Here is a 14,543-nt window from a genome sequence, read left to right as displayed (position 1 = left end):
TGTGACTGCTGATCGAAGTAGCAGGATGAATTCTGAAGTGTATAGGGCTAAACTATCTGCTCAGATTCAGCCAAATGCTGCAAAAATGATAGGACAGTGCTTCACAGTACAGATGGATAATGACCCAAAACATACTGCGAAAGCAACAAAAGAGCTTCTCAAGGCAAAGAAATGGAAAATTATTCAATGACTAAGTCAGTCACCTGACCTCAAACCAACTGAGCATGCTTTTCACATCCTGAAGACAAAACTGAGGGCAGAAAGACCCACAAAAAAGCAACAACTGGAGGCAGCTGCAGTAAAGGCCTGGCAAAGAATCTTTTGGGAGGAAACTCCCAGACCTCAGGCAGTCATTGACAGCGAAGGATTTGCATCCAAGTATTAAAAATAATCCTGATATTTATAATTATTTTGGTTTGTCCAATTACTTATGAGTCAGTGAAAAATAATGGACTATGTATAAAAATGGCTGTAATTCCAAAAAAATTAATAATACATATATTTTTGAATCTTTGAATTAAAGCTGAAAGTGTACACTTCAATCACATCCTGATGGCTTCATTTCAGATCCATTGTGGTGGTGTACAGAGGCAAAATTATGAAAATTGTGTCACTGTCCAAATACTTATGGACTTAACTGTATGTTGATACAGTTGGGATATCTACTCTATAATAATCTTAGTGGTCTTAAGTGTTTTGTTTGTGTTAATGGCAGTTTAACCAGTCTCTCCAGGATGTTGCAATGTTGTGATCGCAACAACTAATGCAGTTTCAACCAATCTTTGTGAATTGTGTGCAAACTTGCAATTTTGTCCAATCACTGCAACTCTTCCACAAATTTGATCACGATTTCCTGTGAGTTTCACCGATCAAAGCATCCCCCGCACAAAATGATGAGCAATACACATATACGTCACCAAACTCACTTCCTTCTTTCTTGTTGTAAAGATGCCGACATGGGTGACACAAACGTCTAATTTTTACCAATACAAATTACTGGCTAAAAACCATGCAAGTCAATCCCCTGATATTCTGCACGAAAGTCTGGGTAAATTGTCCTGTACCACGTGCAATATTGTGGTGGAACACAAATCCAAGTCATTGATTTAAAAAACACTTTTCTAACTCAAAACACCCCTGGAGAATGGCTGAAACGCGTGGACAACAGACAAGACACATCACCGTGACAGAGGCTGTTGCATTTGGATCTATTGCAAGTGCTGAATGTTTCACAGTGAGTTAGATTAAATATGCATGGTTAGTGGTAACGTTAGTGTAGTATAAATGCCAAAGCGATAAAGGCATGCTTGCCTGTTTGCGTGACAAACCGTGTGTGTGCGCGTGTGATAAAGAAAACAGTTTAGAAATAAAAAGTCTCAAATATAATGTTTAAATATGGTGTGAAAGCTTAATTCAAAATATCAAGCTGGATGTGATTTTCAATTAATTATATAAGAAAAAGAAAAAAAAAAACGCAACTATTTTTTCAAAAAAGCCTAAAAACATTGCAATTGTTTAGAAAATCTGCGCGCTTAGGCAATTTAGTCTGCAACATTACCAAAAAAAGCCCACAAAATCCTGGAGGGTTAGCAGCAGATATCAGAGAGTAGGGCAAAGAGAGCAGATCAGATGTTACTGTCTGCTAAATGAAAGTAAGAACAGTGTATATAAGATTGCTGATGGGGATTAGTGGGTATGTGTTGGGCTACTAATTAATCTCTAGGGAAAGCAGTGTTTGACCAATCACATCTGTATTTTCAAACACAGTTAAACTGTGAATAAGGAGACAGATGGGGAGTCACCCACATTCTATTCCCCATCTGCTTGATATTACAAACTTTTAATATCAAGATTACTTAACAGGTTATTTACGGATTGCATGAAAAAAAAAATGCAAATGCAATGTTTCTACAAATCATTGTGCCATTAAGCTGTGTTGCTAACGTACCCTTAAACAATCTTACCAGTTTTTTAGGGTAACGTATCACCACAGGCTGCACTGGTACAGCTGGGATGAAGGCCCCTATGAGAGTAAATAAGACATGAAAGATTTATTTCAATTTGAAATGTCTGTATAAACAATAAACTGGGTTGAGAACAAGACCACACAAATTAGAACAGTAATTGTATATTTGAAAATCGACACTAAATAACTAAACTTTACTGTCTGCCAAAAATCACACAGTCCTATTGCATACCTATGTATCATTTGTATATTAGAGATGTTTGTCTTATGGAAAAATACAGTTACAAGTTAAATGTCAGGTTAAACTTAGTTTTTAACTTTCACATCATAATTCAAAAAGAAAAAGATGGCACCATGACTTCAAAAGAAGAAGGGAAGAGAGCTGAGTACAGTAGAGGAACTACCTGGCTTAAAGGTGATTAAGCAGGATCTATTTGTGCATGTTCCCTCTGGAAAAATCATTATCTGTGGGTAAGAGAAGGCAATGGTTTATTTATTGAAAAACAAAAAACAAAACAAAAACAAAAACAATCTGTGGCCATATATTAAACAGGAAGTTAGGACAGCGTGTTTTATGTTTATTTGTATTAACTTGCATTTACTGCAAGTTACATTAAGTCAGATGAGCAGTTAGTTCAACAGTGTTTTCTGCAATGCAGGATTTTACGGGAAAAATGTTGGTCTGTTGGGAGAAGTCTGTTGCACAATTTCTGTCCTCTCTTTGACAAATGTTTTGTATAAAATTCAACTGTCTGTTAAAGTTGAAAATCAGGTGCTGTTTGCATGGATTTGGTAATTTGGTAGCTGCAAATATGATGACTTTTTTGTATGTGTAGGTTTTACTTCCATTCACTTACCTGAGGCCATTCGCCTCCAGAGTGGGCTCTGCGTCTGATTTCCTCCACAGTTTTCTTTCTGGAGTCCTGGTCTGACCGTGATACAAACACTGGCCTGATGTACTTAATTAAAGCTAGAGGCAAAAGCCAAAGAGAGAATAAAAATACAAATAAAAATTAATACTGAAATAGATACTCTTTGTTATTTCTTCTGGCAAGTAAGCAACTAAAGCTTCCCCTCTTTATCTCCATCTACTGCTTGTCATGGTTTACTTGAGTGAGAGGGGAAATTCTGACTGCCAATTAGAACTGGGTGTAAAATATAACACACAATAATTTGCAAGAACCCAGTCAGACCTTTTCACTCAAGTTGGTAATACATGTCATGCCTCTATTGGATCATAAAACATATTTCTGCCGTGAATATTAAGATCATAACTGTTAAATAATCTGATACATTTAGTAGCACAAACACTTCACTGTACGGGCTAAGAAAAGCCACCAGGGGAGAGAGCAAAGCTCCTCTTTACATCAACCGCCAATCTACTGGTGTCCTTTAACAAATCGCTTAACTAACTAATGTGGCTGTGCTAAAAGAGTCTTCTGTGTTAATGTGACATTCATATAACAGTAAAGCACTACTGAATCAAATCCCCGTTATCAACGAAAAACTACCACTGATACGGGCAAGACAGTGTCCAGTAATACTTACTGATCAGTATTACACTATTAGAGAGTTTATGGGCCTTGCTAACCAGCTATTATAAATCAGATGTAAGCAGCCAACCTAACCTCATATGGAAAAAAAAAAATCATTAAAACAGTCTTTTTTAGATGATGTATTTTTCTGTATTAAGACATGGTCATGTGTTTCCTAATGCTGGATGCATGAGTCAGATGAGTCTCACGTGTTGATCACAAAAGGAAGAAGGGTCTTACATCCCTCTTCCTATTACACGCTTGGAATAAGGAAGTTCCAGCTACAATCTAGACAATCCTGTCAGGATTTTAAACACCAATGGGGTGATTTAAGAAATTCAAGTGACACAGCAAAACACACAGTAGCAGTGGTGGAGTTTTGAACTGCTGGCTGCGTTGATAATGCTCAGTTATTAAAAATTCAAAACTGAAATTCGTAACTTTACACACACTGTCACCTTCTGATTCAAAAATGGCTGAGCATCAAAAGACAATCCACATCAACTTATATCAGCTAAATGTGCTTATGCAAGCTCGCTATATTATCGCTATAACGCTATATTGTGGGGCTGGGCCAAAACTGGTTATATTCTTGTATGAATTTTCAGTGGAACTGCATTCAAATTATATGATCATGATATTATTGTTATGCATATGAGCTTTAACACTTTTTACACCCTTTTTAGATGTGTAAAAAGTCTTAATGTAACGCATGACAGCGGAACAAATTTGGCAGCATTAAACCCAACTTTTTTTTTTATTTCAAATTCGCCATATCACGATTGATAATAATATATACACACAGTTGTCCACTGATCCCTATACAACTTCCATATTTCTAGAGGAAAACTACAAAAGCCTAAAAAATATTCTGTCATTGGAATGACAGCATTTTTGTCAATTTCATTTCCCGTAGCATAATAACTTGATTGTGTCATACTGAAATTAACTCCTCAGAGTAATGCAGTAAACTCAAAGTTTGTGCATTATTAAAAGAGAACTCAGCTAAATGATTTTTGCATAGTGTACAATCTGCAGGGCAAAGACTGAGGGTGTCTCTAGCATTTGAGACCTGTTAAGCATAGCTGACCTACAATGAAATGAAAAAAGGAACTGTGAAAAGACAAAGACTGGGGTTGAATATTTTAGATTACATTTGCAGGGCTTTTGTAGATGCCAGAAACATTTTCTTCCATCTTTATCAAAACATAGAAGAATTAGCAAAAGCAATGCTGCAGGTAGCCCTGTGACAGAAAGTGAAAAAGAAAGAGATACACAAGATAAGGAGAGTGAGGATAACATACGATGAAAAAGAAGAGGATGAGGCCACAAGAAGAAGAAACCGATTCAAAATGTGAGCTGTCTACTGACAGGAAGGGATTATGGCTCCAGCTAGTACCCTGAGAGAGACTCTACACACGTCACTGTGGCTGATCAGGTCTTAATGCTTATTCTGGATTCCACTTGCCTGGCCAGGCATTGGTGTCTGGTTTCTACTGCAAGGCCAATAGGACTAGTCAAAATCAAGTTTAACACACACATTAGTAGGCGGCCTTTATTTAACATTTTTGGGACAGTCCAATATACAGGGACCAGACACAACAAAATAATGCTATACAATAAAAGGAATCCCGAGATTGCAAAAAAAAATTCATTGTTTATGCACCTTCAATTACATAAACAGTTTGTCTTAGCTGACTGCATGCCGTTGACAACAATGTCAGTTGTCAATGAGCAAATGCGTCCAAATATGTTTTCACTCCTGAAATAAAAGCAAGTAAGGCTGTAGTAACTTGGCAAGCTTCACTCAGACTGGATGTAAAAAAAAAAAAATAGCTGATTACTGACTTACTAGGCAGAGCAGGAGGAGGAGAAAGGAAGGCTAAAATACCACACACCTAGGCCTTTTACTGTATATCCTGCTGCCAGGGGCATTAGAACAAATGCTTAAATTGGCAACTAGAAACATACCTGAACTTGCAAGCTAGTTAGTAGGATCTGCTATAACACATGTGTGTGTACTGACTGCAACTGAGCAATACGCACTAGATCTCTGCAAAAGGCAAGGCAAGGCAAGGCAAGTTTATTTATATAACACCATTAAGACACAAGGCTTTACAAGTGCTTTACAGAGGCATAGAAATACATTAAAAATAATAATTCCTGATAATAAAGTCTTAACAGTTTAGTTGCAATAACAGCAGATGGGTGATTTCATTCAGGATACCATTTCTTCTAACATTAATAAATTGTTTGGTATGAACTGAGCCAGAAATGCAAGATGAAAAAAAATATACAGAGACTGTGACTTCAGTCTTCAAGCTCTCCACTTTACTGACATAATGAAACTTTTTTTTCCAGACATTTCTGGTTAAGGTTGCAAATTGAGGCTGGCAGGCTAGAAAACAATTCTGTCAATAATATCAAATAAAATCCTGGATTCATGATCATTACTGGCGGTTACAGTATGTCTGAAACACTAACCTTTACTCTTTAGGTTCTTTTACATACATAGCATCAAGTATTTTAAGGATGGTGTGAGTTACTAGTGAGATACTTTCCTTTCCTAGTACGAGTGTCATCATTTATCTAGACAAGAGCATTTGATTTTTGTTTCCCCATGTCATGCGGTGTTTAATGAGCATAACATTGTCATCGGGACAATGTAACAGTACTACAGAGCTGAATGTTAAAAAGATAAAATCTTAGTATTTTACAGAATTAGCTTGAGTCTGAACTGACAAATCAAAGGTATTATTTTAGGATGTAACTTCTGCTTCCACTACAGCAAGGCTCGGGAATTTTTGTGTGTCCAAACACATTTCCTGGTTTACCGCTGCTGTGAATATTAGCCAAGCTGTGCTTGGCTTCAATTCATACAATAGATTTCTCAGAAGTAGACTGGGCAATCACCTCTGTTTACTGATACAGCAGCAAAATCAAAGAAACTGTGGCGGCCTCTCCTTTACAAAGTGGCTTTGCCTGCGTCAGAGGACATCACAACACGAGGCACATACTGTATATACTTAACCTGCCGTGGAACCCACGTGTGGCTGTAAAGTTTGGGTAATAACTGTACCTATTCATAGAGATTCTATACCCTAGTCAAAGAAATTTTTAATGTTGTCATGAAGAATCAAATACGTTTTTTTTTTTCAGATCAGAGTCATTATATTATCCGTTAACTCCCTCACAATATAGGTCATAGTTATAGAGGTAATGTTACTTACTGCCCCAGAGAGGTATATCCTTGCTCTCGGCCTTCATGACAATTGAGGCCATTGTCATGGTGACTGGGATGGCATCAAAGTAAGAAGAGTGGGGTGCAAGGGTAAGGATGGGTGCTTCTGCAGGCAATGCCCTTTGTCCTTTCACAGTCATCCAATGGAAACCTCCCGCAAACCACATGGCCCGCATGATGATCTTCAGAATTATGTCCACCAGTCTGGAAACAAGATCATGCATGTGTGAGGGGCACTTTTCATTTAAACTGTAGAGGGGGTTAAACACCTTTTAACAAACACACACACACATGCATACAAAGCACCCACTTCCTCCAGAGGCACTGGGGTTCGATGGCAGTCTCAGAGCGTCCTACTGAAGCCAGGAAGGCAAAAGGCCAAGCCAGCAGCATCATGAATGCAGCTATGAGTAGACGGATGGGGAATAGTGTGACTGTCATTAATGCAATCTGTAAGAGATTGAGGAAAAGAGAAGAGGGTTACAGAAACAAATCCAAAATAAATACAAGTGTTGTCAGTCATCTTGGTTGTTACAGTTACTCCGTCATTCACTACTGCCTATATAACACTGTTAAATAGTTAAATCAATATGGAGCAGTAAATTGAACACCATTTTTTTTTGGATCTCCATTTAATAGCTGCAGTAATCAAATGATGCATTAAACTGTAATTGATACTAATTCAATAACTTTTTCATGTGCTTCAAAAAAAATATTTTTTTCTATCAAAACGTTTTATTAAATGATCCAAGTATTAGCAAAAAGAAAAAAAAATAATAAAACAAAACAAAAAAACACTGCATGTAATCTAACCCCCAGTTATAATGAAGCTGAGCTAGGCTTTTTCCCTTATATACTTGTCCTTTACAGTATAGTGAGCAGCAGATCTGCAGCTTGGCCACTGTACACAGCTCCCAGCAGCAGCTCAGCGATACAAGACACCAGTGATCCTACATGAAGAGCTGTGTGTATTACATGTAATACACATTTTAAAAGAAAGGGTGGTTATGGTCTTCATTCTTGAAGGCTCTGACAAAACCTAGCACTTCATTGTCTGAGACCAATGGTGGCTGTTTACTTTAGTGCTTTTTTATGACTCACTCCCTGATAACAGTGTTTATCTTGAGTCAATATTTGTCTTGATAGTAATCACTACTGGGGAGCATGAGGTCTGTGTGCATCTTATCTGGGGGGAGTTCTTGTCTGTCAATTTTAGTCAATCAACTGAAAGCCTGCTTTTTAAACTACTGACAAACAATGACCACCAAACGAATCTTGTTGAATAGATGAAGAGTAGTCAACCTTCCCCAAAACATACCCCTGGGCTGAGAAATAACAATGCCTACATTATGATGGCATTATCCTCCTTGTAGATGTATTTTTAGGACATTACCCATTAATCCTACCACTGCTATCACAGTGACACACCACACTAGTCTTTTTCACTTTTCATAGACCACTAAACTGTTTAGTTTCCCAAGACTCTCTTAAGATACATGAATTAATTATGTACTTCTACTACACATAGTTCTCATTTTATACAAATTTGGGTTTAACTGTTTTGCACAAGAAAGAACAAACAACACAGTTGTTTTTTACCAGAATAAAATGGGCCTTGCCAAGAATGTTTGAGAGCCTATGTATATTGCATTTGTTAAAAGATTTATTCATACAGGCAATGCCCCAAAAGCAAGGAGGTTATTTAGGAGTGAATTAAGGCATTGTACTAAAAGGCATCTTTAAATTCCTGCAACAGGGCTTGTCACAGTCTTAACTCGCAGTTGTATGCCTCCACCAACCAGTCAGGTTGCAGTTTACATCCATGTCTGTCCAGACTCATAATATATGCAGAGAAGACTTTGAAGGAATTTAAGTGTATTTTGTCATAATTAGCCAATTAATTTTTTAGTTATGGCCAAAAATGTGTTCTGTGAGGTCACAATGACCCTTTGACCACCAAAATGTAATCAGTTCATCCTTGAGTCCAAGTGAACATTTGTGCCAAATTCAATTCAGGAAAGAAATTCCTTCAAGGCCTTCCTGAGTTATCGTGTTCATGAGATGGACAGACGGACTGACTTATGTACGGATGGACAGATAAACAGAAAATAACACTGTTGTTAATTTCAGCGCCCTGCTCAAGACAACCCTGGAAGGTCAGAAACCAGTCTACATTTCTAACCTTTAATGTCCAACAAAAAGTTGGGAGAATTTGTTTGTGAATACAACCATCTGTTTCAATGGCCGCGTATACTTTAATTCTGAATGCATTGTCAAACGAAGAGGACATCGTCAACATGTAGCGGATTGCCATTACTCCACTTTAGCATATGCCTGAACGATTTCCTTGTTGAACTGAGTATATGGTCAGTGAAAAGCTGCAGCAGTGCGTTTAGTTACTTTAACTCATTGGTAAGGTTGTTCTGTGTAGTAGTTTAATACTTGAATAATTATTAGTGTACTACTTTGATAAATACTTATAGTAGCAAATGATTAAGATGTCAGTGACAAAATGTGCAAATAGACTAGCATGGAGAAAGCAAACCTGTCAAACCATGAAAAATCTTCCACTCTGTTCCCTTAAAAAGGTTTATAGTGAAGACACATTATAGGCTTTACTTTAACCACACCCTCAGGGCTCAATGGCAAGCAATACTTTACATGCTATTGACACTTTACTCGAAGTTATTGAACCTTTTAGATCTTGGGCCTTAAACTGAGCAAACTGCACCTTTAAAATCTGTCTGATGAATATGTATTACCAGACTTGTAGTCAGATGCACAAGTCTTAGGCCAATCCACAGAAGTACTGATCTATATAAATGTGGGAATAAGCTGTTGACTCATTGCTGATTTGGCAGGATCAAAACAGATTTAGGTCTTTGCTGGGTTTCCCCAATAAATCACACAGGAATGTAAATTAGGCTTGTCAAAGCTAAGCTGCGAATTAAATTAACTTTAACATTAACAGCTTTTCCCCTGACACCTTACCAAATTTTAGGGTTTAGACTATTTTAGGACTGGAATGTTTTCTGATTCTCCTAAATCACCAACAAAAACACTGCAACATATTTACAGACAAGGGCTATCCCAATCAACTCTGTATATCAATTAATTACCTCCTCAGGGTTCAAAACTGCAAGAGCATCTTTATTTGGACTCAAGGGTCAGGACGTTAAAAAAGACGTTTTTTTTTATTCAGCTACAGCCTATTAGCCCTCGGGCCTTTTGCTTGCACTTACAGGCAATAGCCTTATGGTTGAACACCAAGCACACTCACATGGCCTGGGTTAATCCAACATAACTCATCTGTTCCTATTACCATCTGTTACCCCCGTTATGGGGACTATGGAGGGTTTCACATGTATAATATGGCCAGAAGTTATTTACTTATCAAAGTTCTGAGACAATCTTTTCAATCTGTGGCCAACCACTTCAACAAAAAAAAGTTCTATGCATAGGTTTCATTACAGCAAATCGTGACACCCAAGAAAAAATTCTGAATCATCTCATACAGTTAACTTACAGATTGTCACCTACCACTGTAGAATAGGCACAATAGAGAATAGACAAGGGGCATGTAGTACAATCCTTTTTTATCTCTTTCAACCTACAACTAATTCTTTGGGTTCATCGGTTTATCATCTGGTCAACTCATAGACAGAACTATCACTTTTTGCTCTAGTCTTCAGTGTTTCAGTTAAGATTGTGTCTTTCTCATGTTGGTGTGGATGGGAATAGCAAGACCAGCGCAACATGCTGAAAGCATTTGTTCACAGTTACATCAGAACAACTAGGAAACTAATTTCCATCATAACATGACCCACTTTTTGTTCAGCACTTAGTGTTTACAAGAAACCAGTTTCAAGCACCAAGCTGATCTGACTTCCTTAACGTTATGTTGAAACACATGAATTTACACAAAAATGGAATGCTGAAAAAAAAGCTTTGTTGCCAAGAAGATTTCAACTTTATGTCACTGTATATTAAAATCAGGGTGTTATGTGTGGTATTTTTACTATCAATTTTTGGCTCTGTTGTCAAAACCAAAGATTCTGCAAATTTGAATCTGCACATATAATTACAAGGTAGAGCTAACAAGTTTTCACAGCAGTAGATTTTGTGATTAGTCTAAATAAATAAGTTGCATTTATTGCTCCATTGACTTTGTTATGTTAGACTTATAGGAGACACCAGAAAACATACCTATTCCCTTAGCTTTGCTTCACTTGACATTCTACCTTCCTCTTTCAAACTCTGTCAGAAGAGCCAGGAGGAAAGAAAAATGTGTGAACCTCCCTCGGTCACTATTCTTACATGTAACAAGATACCCTCTCATACCTATTATTCCAGAGCAGTCGCGTTCATAAAACTGAGGGTCTCCCTTTAGACTGAAGTCTGTAACTGAAAATATCTCACAGCTGTGTCCCAGTTCCACACTGTTTACTAATACTATACAGTATTTGCTATGTTCTGATCTTGATGGTTACAATTTTGACAGTTAATATGCCAAGAAACTAGCATGTTTTACTGTTTTGTAAGTAAAAGTAAGAATATAATCACTGCGTGACATCAATCAAACTAACTTTGGGAAGCTGCTGCTAATTTCAGATTTGGAAGCTTTACAAAGAAAAGGCAAAGTGATTTTGACAAGATATATTACACTTATTTATTTGTTCATCCTAGAGCTGTTGGTGATAACTGTCTACCAACAATACATTCATATGACACTACTTTAGAATGCATGCTGGAATTTTTAATTAGACATTTTGGTCTTTTTTTCTGGTGTGAATGTACTACACACTTGAACAAGATAGTAGTAGTATAAAGTGTTCAACATGGACATAGCTTAACACTTCTTAAGCCATGGACACAAAACAAAAAACAGCTCTCAAATCTCATCTGAATCCCTATGTTACTGTACAAATGTAATAACCATGATCTACCTACTCAGTGTACTGATTAATGCAAACTCATGGCTCAAGGTGAATACACACACTCTCCCTAACTAGATGTTCTGAGAGATCATAAGAGGTGAACTTCAAAGGGTGCAGATGTGTGTCCAAATTTATAAGCAGCCCCAGTTTTAAAGAACAAAATATTCCAGTGCTCTACATTATACATGGTGAGAGGATCTTCCCATCATTGGTGCATAATGCAACATGCTAACAATATTGGGAAAGAAGCAAAGACACAATCCTGCCCTGAGTGTTATCAGTTTAGGAAGCCTTTGAAATGTCTGTCTTGTAATGTCTGTAAAGGCTGCATCCCAATTGTACCTTTTTTTAAATAGTTTTTGAGCAATGAAGCTCAAAAATAAATAAATTTAAAAAAAAAAAAAAAAAAAAAAAGTGACTGCAAGCTTGAAGTAGCCTGCAAGTTAACACCTTCTGCGGAGAAGCCTGAAAGCTCTAAATCTGATTATCAACACCAATGATAGCTGGGCTGCATGTCTGCTCTGTGTTGCAAAATTTGTTAAGTAAAATGTGATTGGTCTATTTTAATTGAGATTGGCAAAAGCGTGTAAAAAGCTGGTGAAAATCTGTCTTAGCTGCAGATGAGGAAAAATGAACATGACTGTCAGTTTTCCATCCCATTCTCCACCCTTCATATCTACACGTGTTGGCTGCTGTTTGAGTAGGAGGCAACTGTGATAGCCAACAAAGCAAGAAAAAAAAAATGCAAGGGAAGCTAGAAAACGGTGTTTAAAATAAATACAAACACACATTCAACTGTTCCCGCAAAGACATGAATTCTTGAGAAAAGCTACCATAATATCTATGGTAACGGTTAAAGAGCAACAAGCTAGGCCCATCCTGCACTGGCGGCCATGCCCAAATAACTATTTCATTTTAGTGGGTTGTTAGCGGATTCCTGGGAGAGACGGGTTGATTTTCACGTTTTCAATACTCATGTGAAATACACACCAGCGCTGCAGCTAAGCATCCTTTTTTTTTTTAAAAAGACTCTCGGCCCGTCACCGCAGCTTTAAGGGAAGGCAGCGAGCCAGCAAGACAGGAGTGAGAGAGCAACATGTATGAAGCTAATGTTAGCTGGCCGGCTAACACTAGCTCAGCTGACTACATGCAATCAGGAGAAGCTGCCGAGTTAAAGGATGGCGACAGCCTCTCCACTATGTCGCAATAAAGCGTTAATGTTCTGCAAACAACTAAAGCAGCATGTCAACGTATCCGCACACGAATAAATCATCTGACTGCAAACATAATGTTACCTTTGCCTTTTCCAGAGGGGTGAATTTCAAGACGTGCACAAAAGGGTTTCGGAACGGAGGAGCTTGGTCCATCTTCTTTCCATCTCCTTCCATCGCACATTGTCTCTTACTCGGCAACCTCATTCTTACAAGAAGTAACGTTAGTCGAGGCTGTGGATATGTTCTTAATATTCAACAGAGAAAACTGATTCTGCCAGAAAAAAGAAGACCCTTCACGCAAAACGCAGTTTCCCTTATCTGTCTTGCACCGTGGCTAATTGAGGTGGCAGTGCAGGGTTATTAACGTTATCTTCCTTCCCCGGACGGCATGGAGGGATAATGGTTAGCTCGAGGATTAGCTGGGGATATTTGAAGTCGCCGATATCTTTCTGCCTTCCGTGCACAGGACGCCTTCCACCACAACCACGTTCACCAGCCCAGTTCGCTAGCTCTGGATGCTAACCGAGCCACTATTCCTCTCCTCTGACAGGGCGCATGCGCAGGTCCATCATTCGCATCCTTCTCGTTGTGCCTCGCTCGATGTGACGCTTACCCTCACAACTGGCCAAAATATAATAGTAATTTCACATTTGCAGCAGAGATTTGCACTGCTTTTCTGCTACTGGCCGAGGGCATGGACAAAATAAAAGCAACTGCAAACTAGGCTTACGTAAACCAATACAATAAAAATGTGTTTGAAGCTTTTGTTTTAAACATTTTTAGACCGTTATAGCTGTTTGAGTGTCTTTAACAACGTAAAAAATAAAACAAACAGTTAAAACACATGAATCAAAACAATCAAAAGCATTGCTACAACTTGTGTATTTGTGTTTGTGCGCGGACGGGGGACGGGGTGACACACACCAAAATGCTGGGCCCAACAAGTTAAAATTACTGTTTGGGGGGTTAAGATCTTTCAGGGTTAAGGTTTACGGGGTTCAGGTTAGGGGGTTAGGGTTAGGGTTAGGCATTCATTTGGGGTGGTTAAAGTTAGGGTAAGGGGGTGGGGAAAACATTATGTCAAGGACGGGTCCCCACGGATATAAAACAAGGATGTGTGCTCGTCTTTGTGGGTGGTTGGGTGGGGGTGGGGATGGAGGGTATGGTGCAAAAATGCAAAAGTAAATACAAATGCCTACCAAGAAAAAAAATAAATAAATGAGGCCACAGCTGTGGACAGACCTGCAGCTCACCTTGTCTTCGTACAACCAGTTGAAAATGGTGTAGCTTGGTACTTTGTTTAATTACCTTCCTCCATCTCCAGATTAGATCTATTGTTTCTCGATATTTTCATCAATATTCTGTCTGACTAATGATGTGTGTGTTCCAGTGATGTGTGATGTGTGTATGGATGGGTGTAGAAAAAGTAGTTTGTGTTTGCATGGATATATATATATATATATATACACATACATACATATAAATATAAATAAATAAATATATATATATATATATCAGTATATCTATCTAGCTATGTATCTATCCATCTATCTGGTAGAGTGTTCTGGTGGTTAATGCTGCTATTGAGGAGGCAGTACTGCCTACTTTCCTTAGAACAAAAAGAAAGGTTACACCTATTATTAGTGGACT

General features: G+C 38.1%; 1 protein-coding gene across 1 annotated transcript in view; it reads right to left on the bottom strand.

Moving 5' to 3' along the window:
* LOC120784167 (lysophosphatidylcholine acyltransferase 1) overlaps positions 1–13,463 on the bottom strand; it is a 23,844-nt gene extending 10,381 nt beyond the window's left edge. The window contains exons 1-6 of the mRNA XM_040117703.1: positions 12,975–13,463; positions 7,053–7,192; positions 6,732–6,946; positions 2,824–2,936; positions 2,371–2,431; positions 1,965–2,023 (exon numbers count right to left, since the gene is read on the bottom strand). Coding sequence (XP_039973637.1) covers positions 1,965–2,023; positions 2,371–2,431; positions 2,824–2,936; positions 6,732–6,946; positions 7,053–7,192; positions 12,975–13,097 — 711 coding nt within the window. The 5' untranslated portion in view covers positions 13,098–13,463. The remainder of the gene's footprint in view (positions 1–1,964; positions 2,024–2,370; positions 2,432–2,823; positions 2,937–6,731; positions 6,947–7,052; positions 7,193–12,974) is intronic.
* Between the last annotated feature and the right edge of the window lie 1,080 nt (positions 13,464–14,543).

The sequence above is a fragment of the Xiphias gladius genome, chromosome 22, assembly GCF_016859285.1.
Source record: "Xiphias gladius isolate SHS-SW01 ecotype Sanya breed wild chromosome 22, ASM1685928v1, whole genome shotgun sequence".
Lineage (NCBI taxonomy): Eukaryota > Metazoa > Chordata > Actinopteri > Istiophoriformes > Xiphiidae > Xiphias > Xiphias gladius.
The sequence above is the reverse complement of the archived record's forward strand: the minus strand, read 5'-3'. Positions and strand labels throughout refer to the sequence as shown.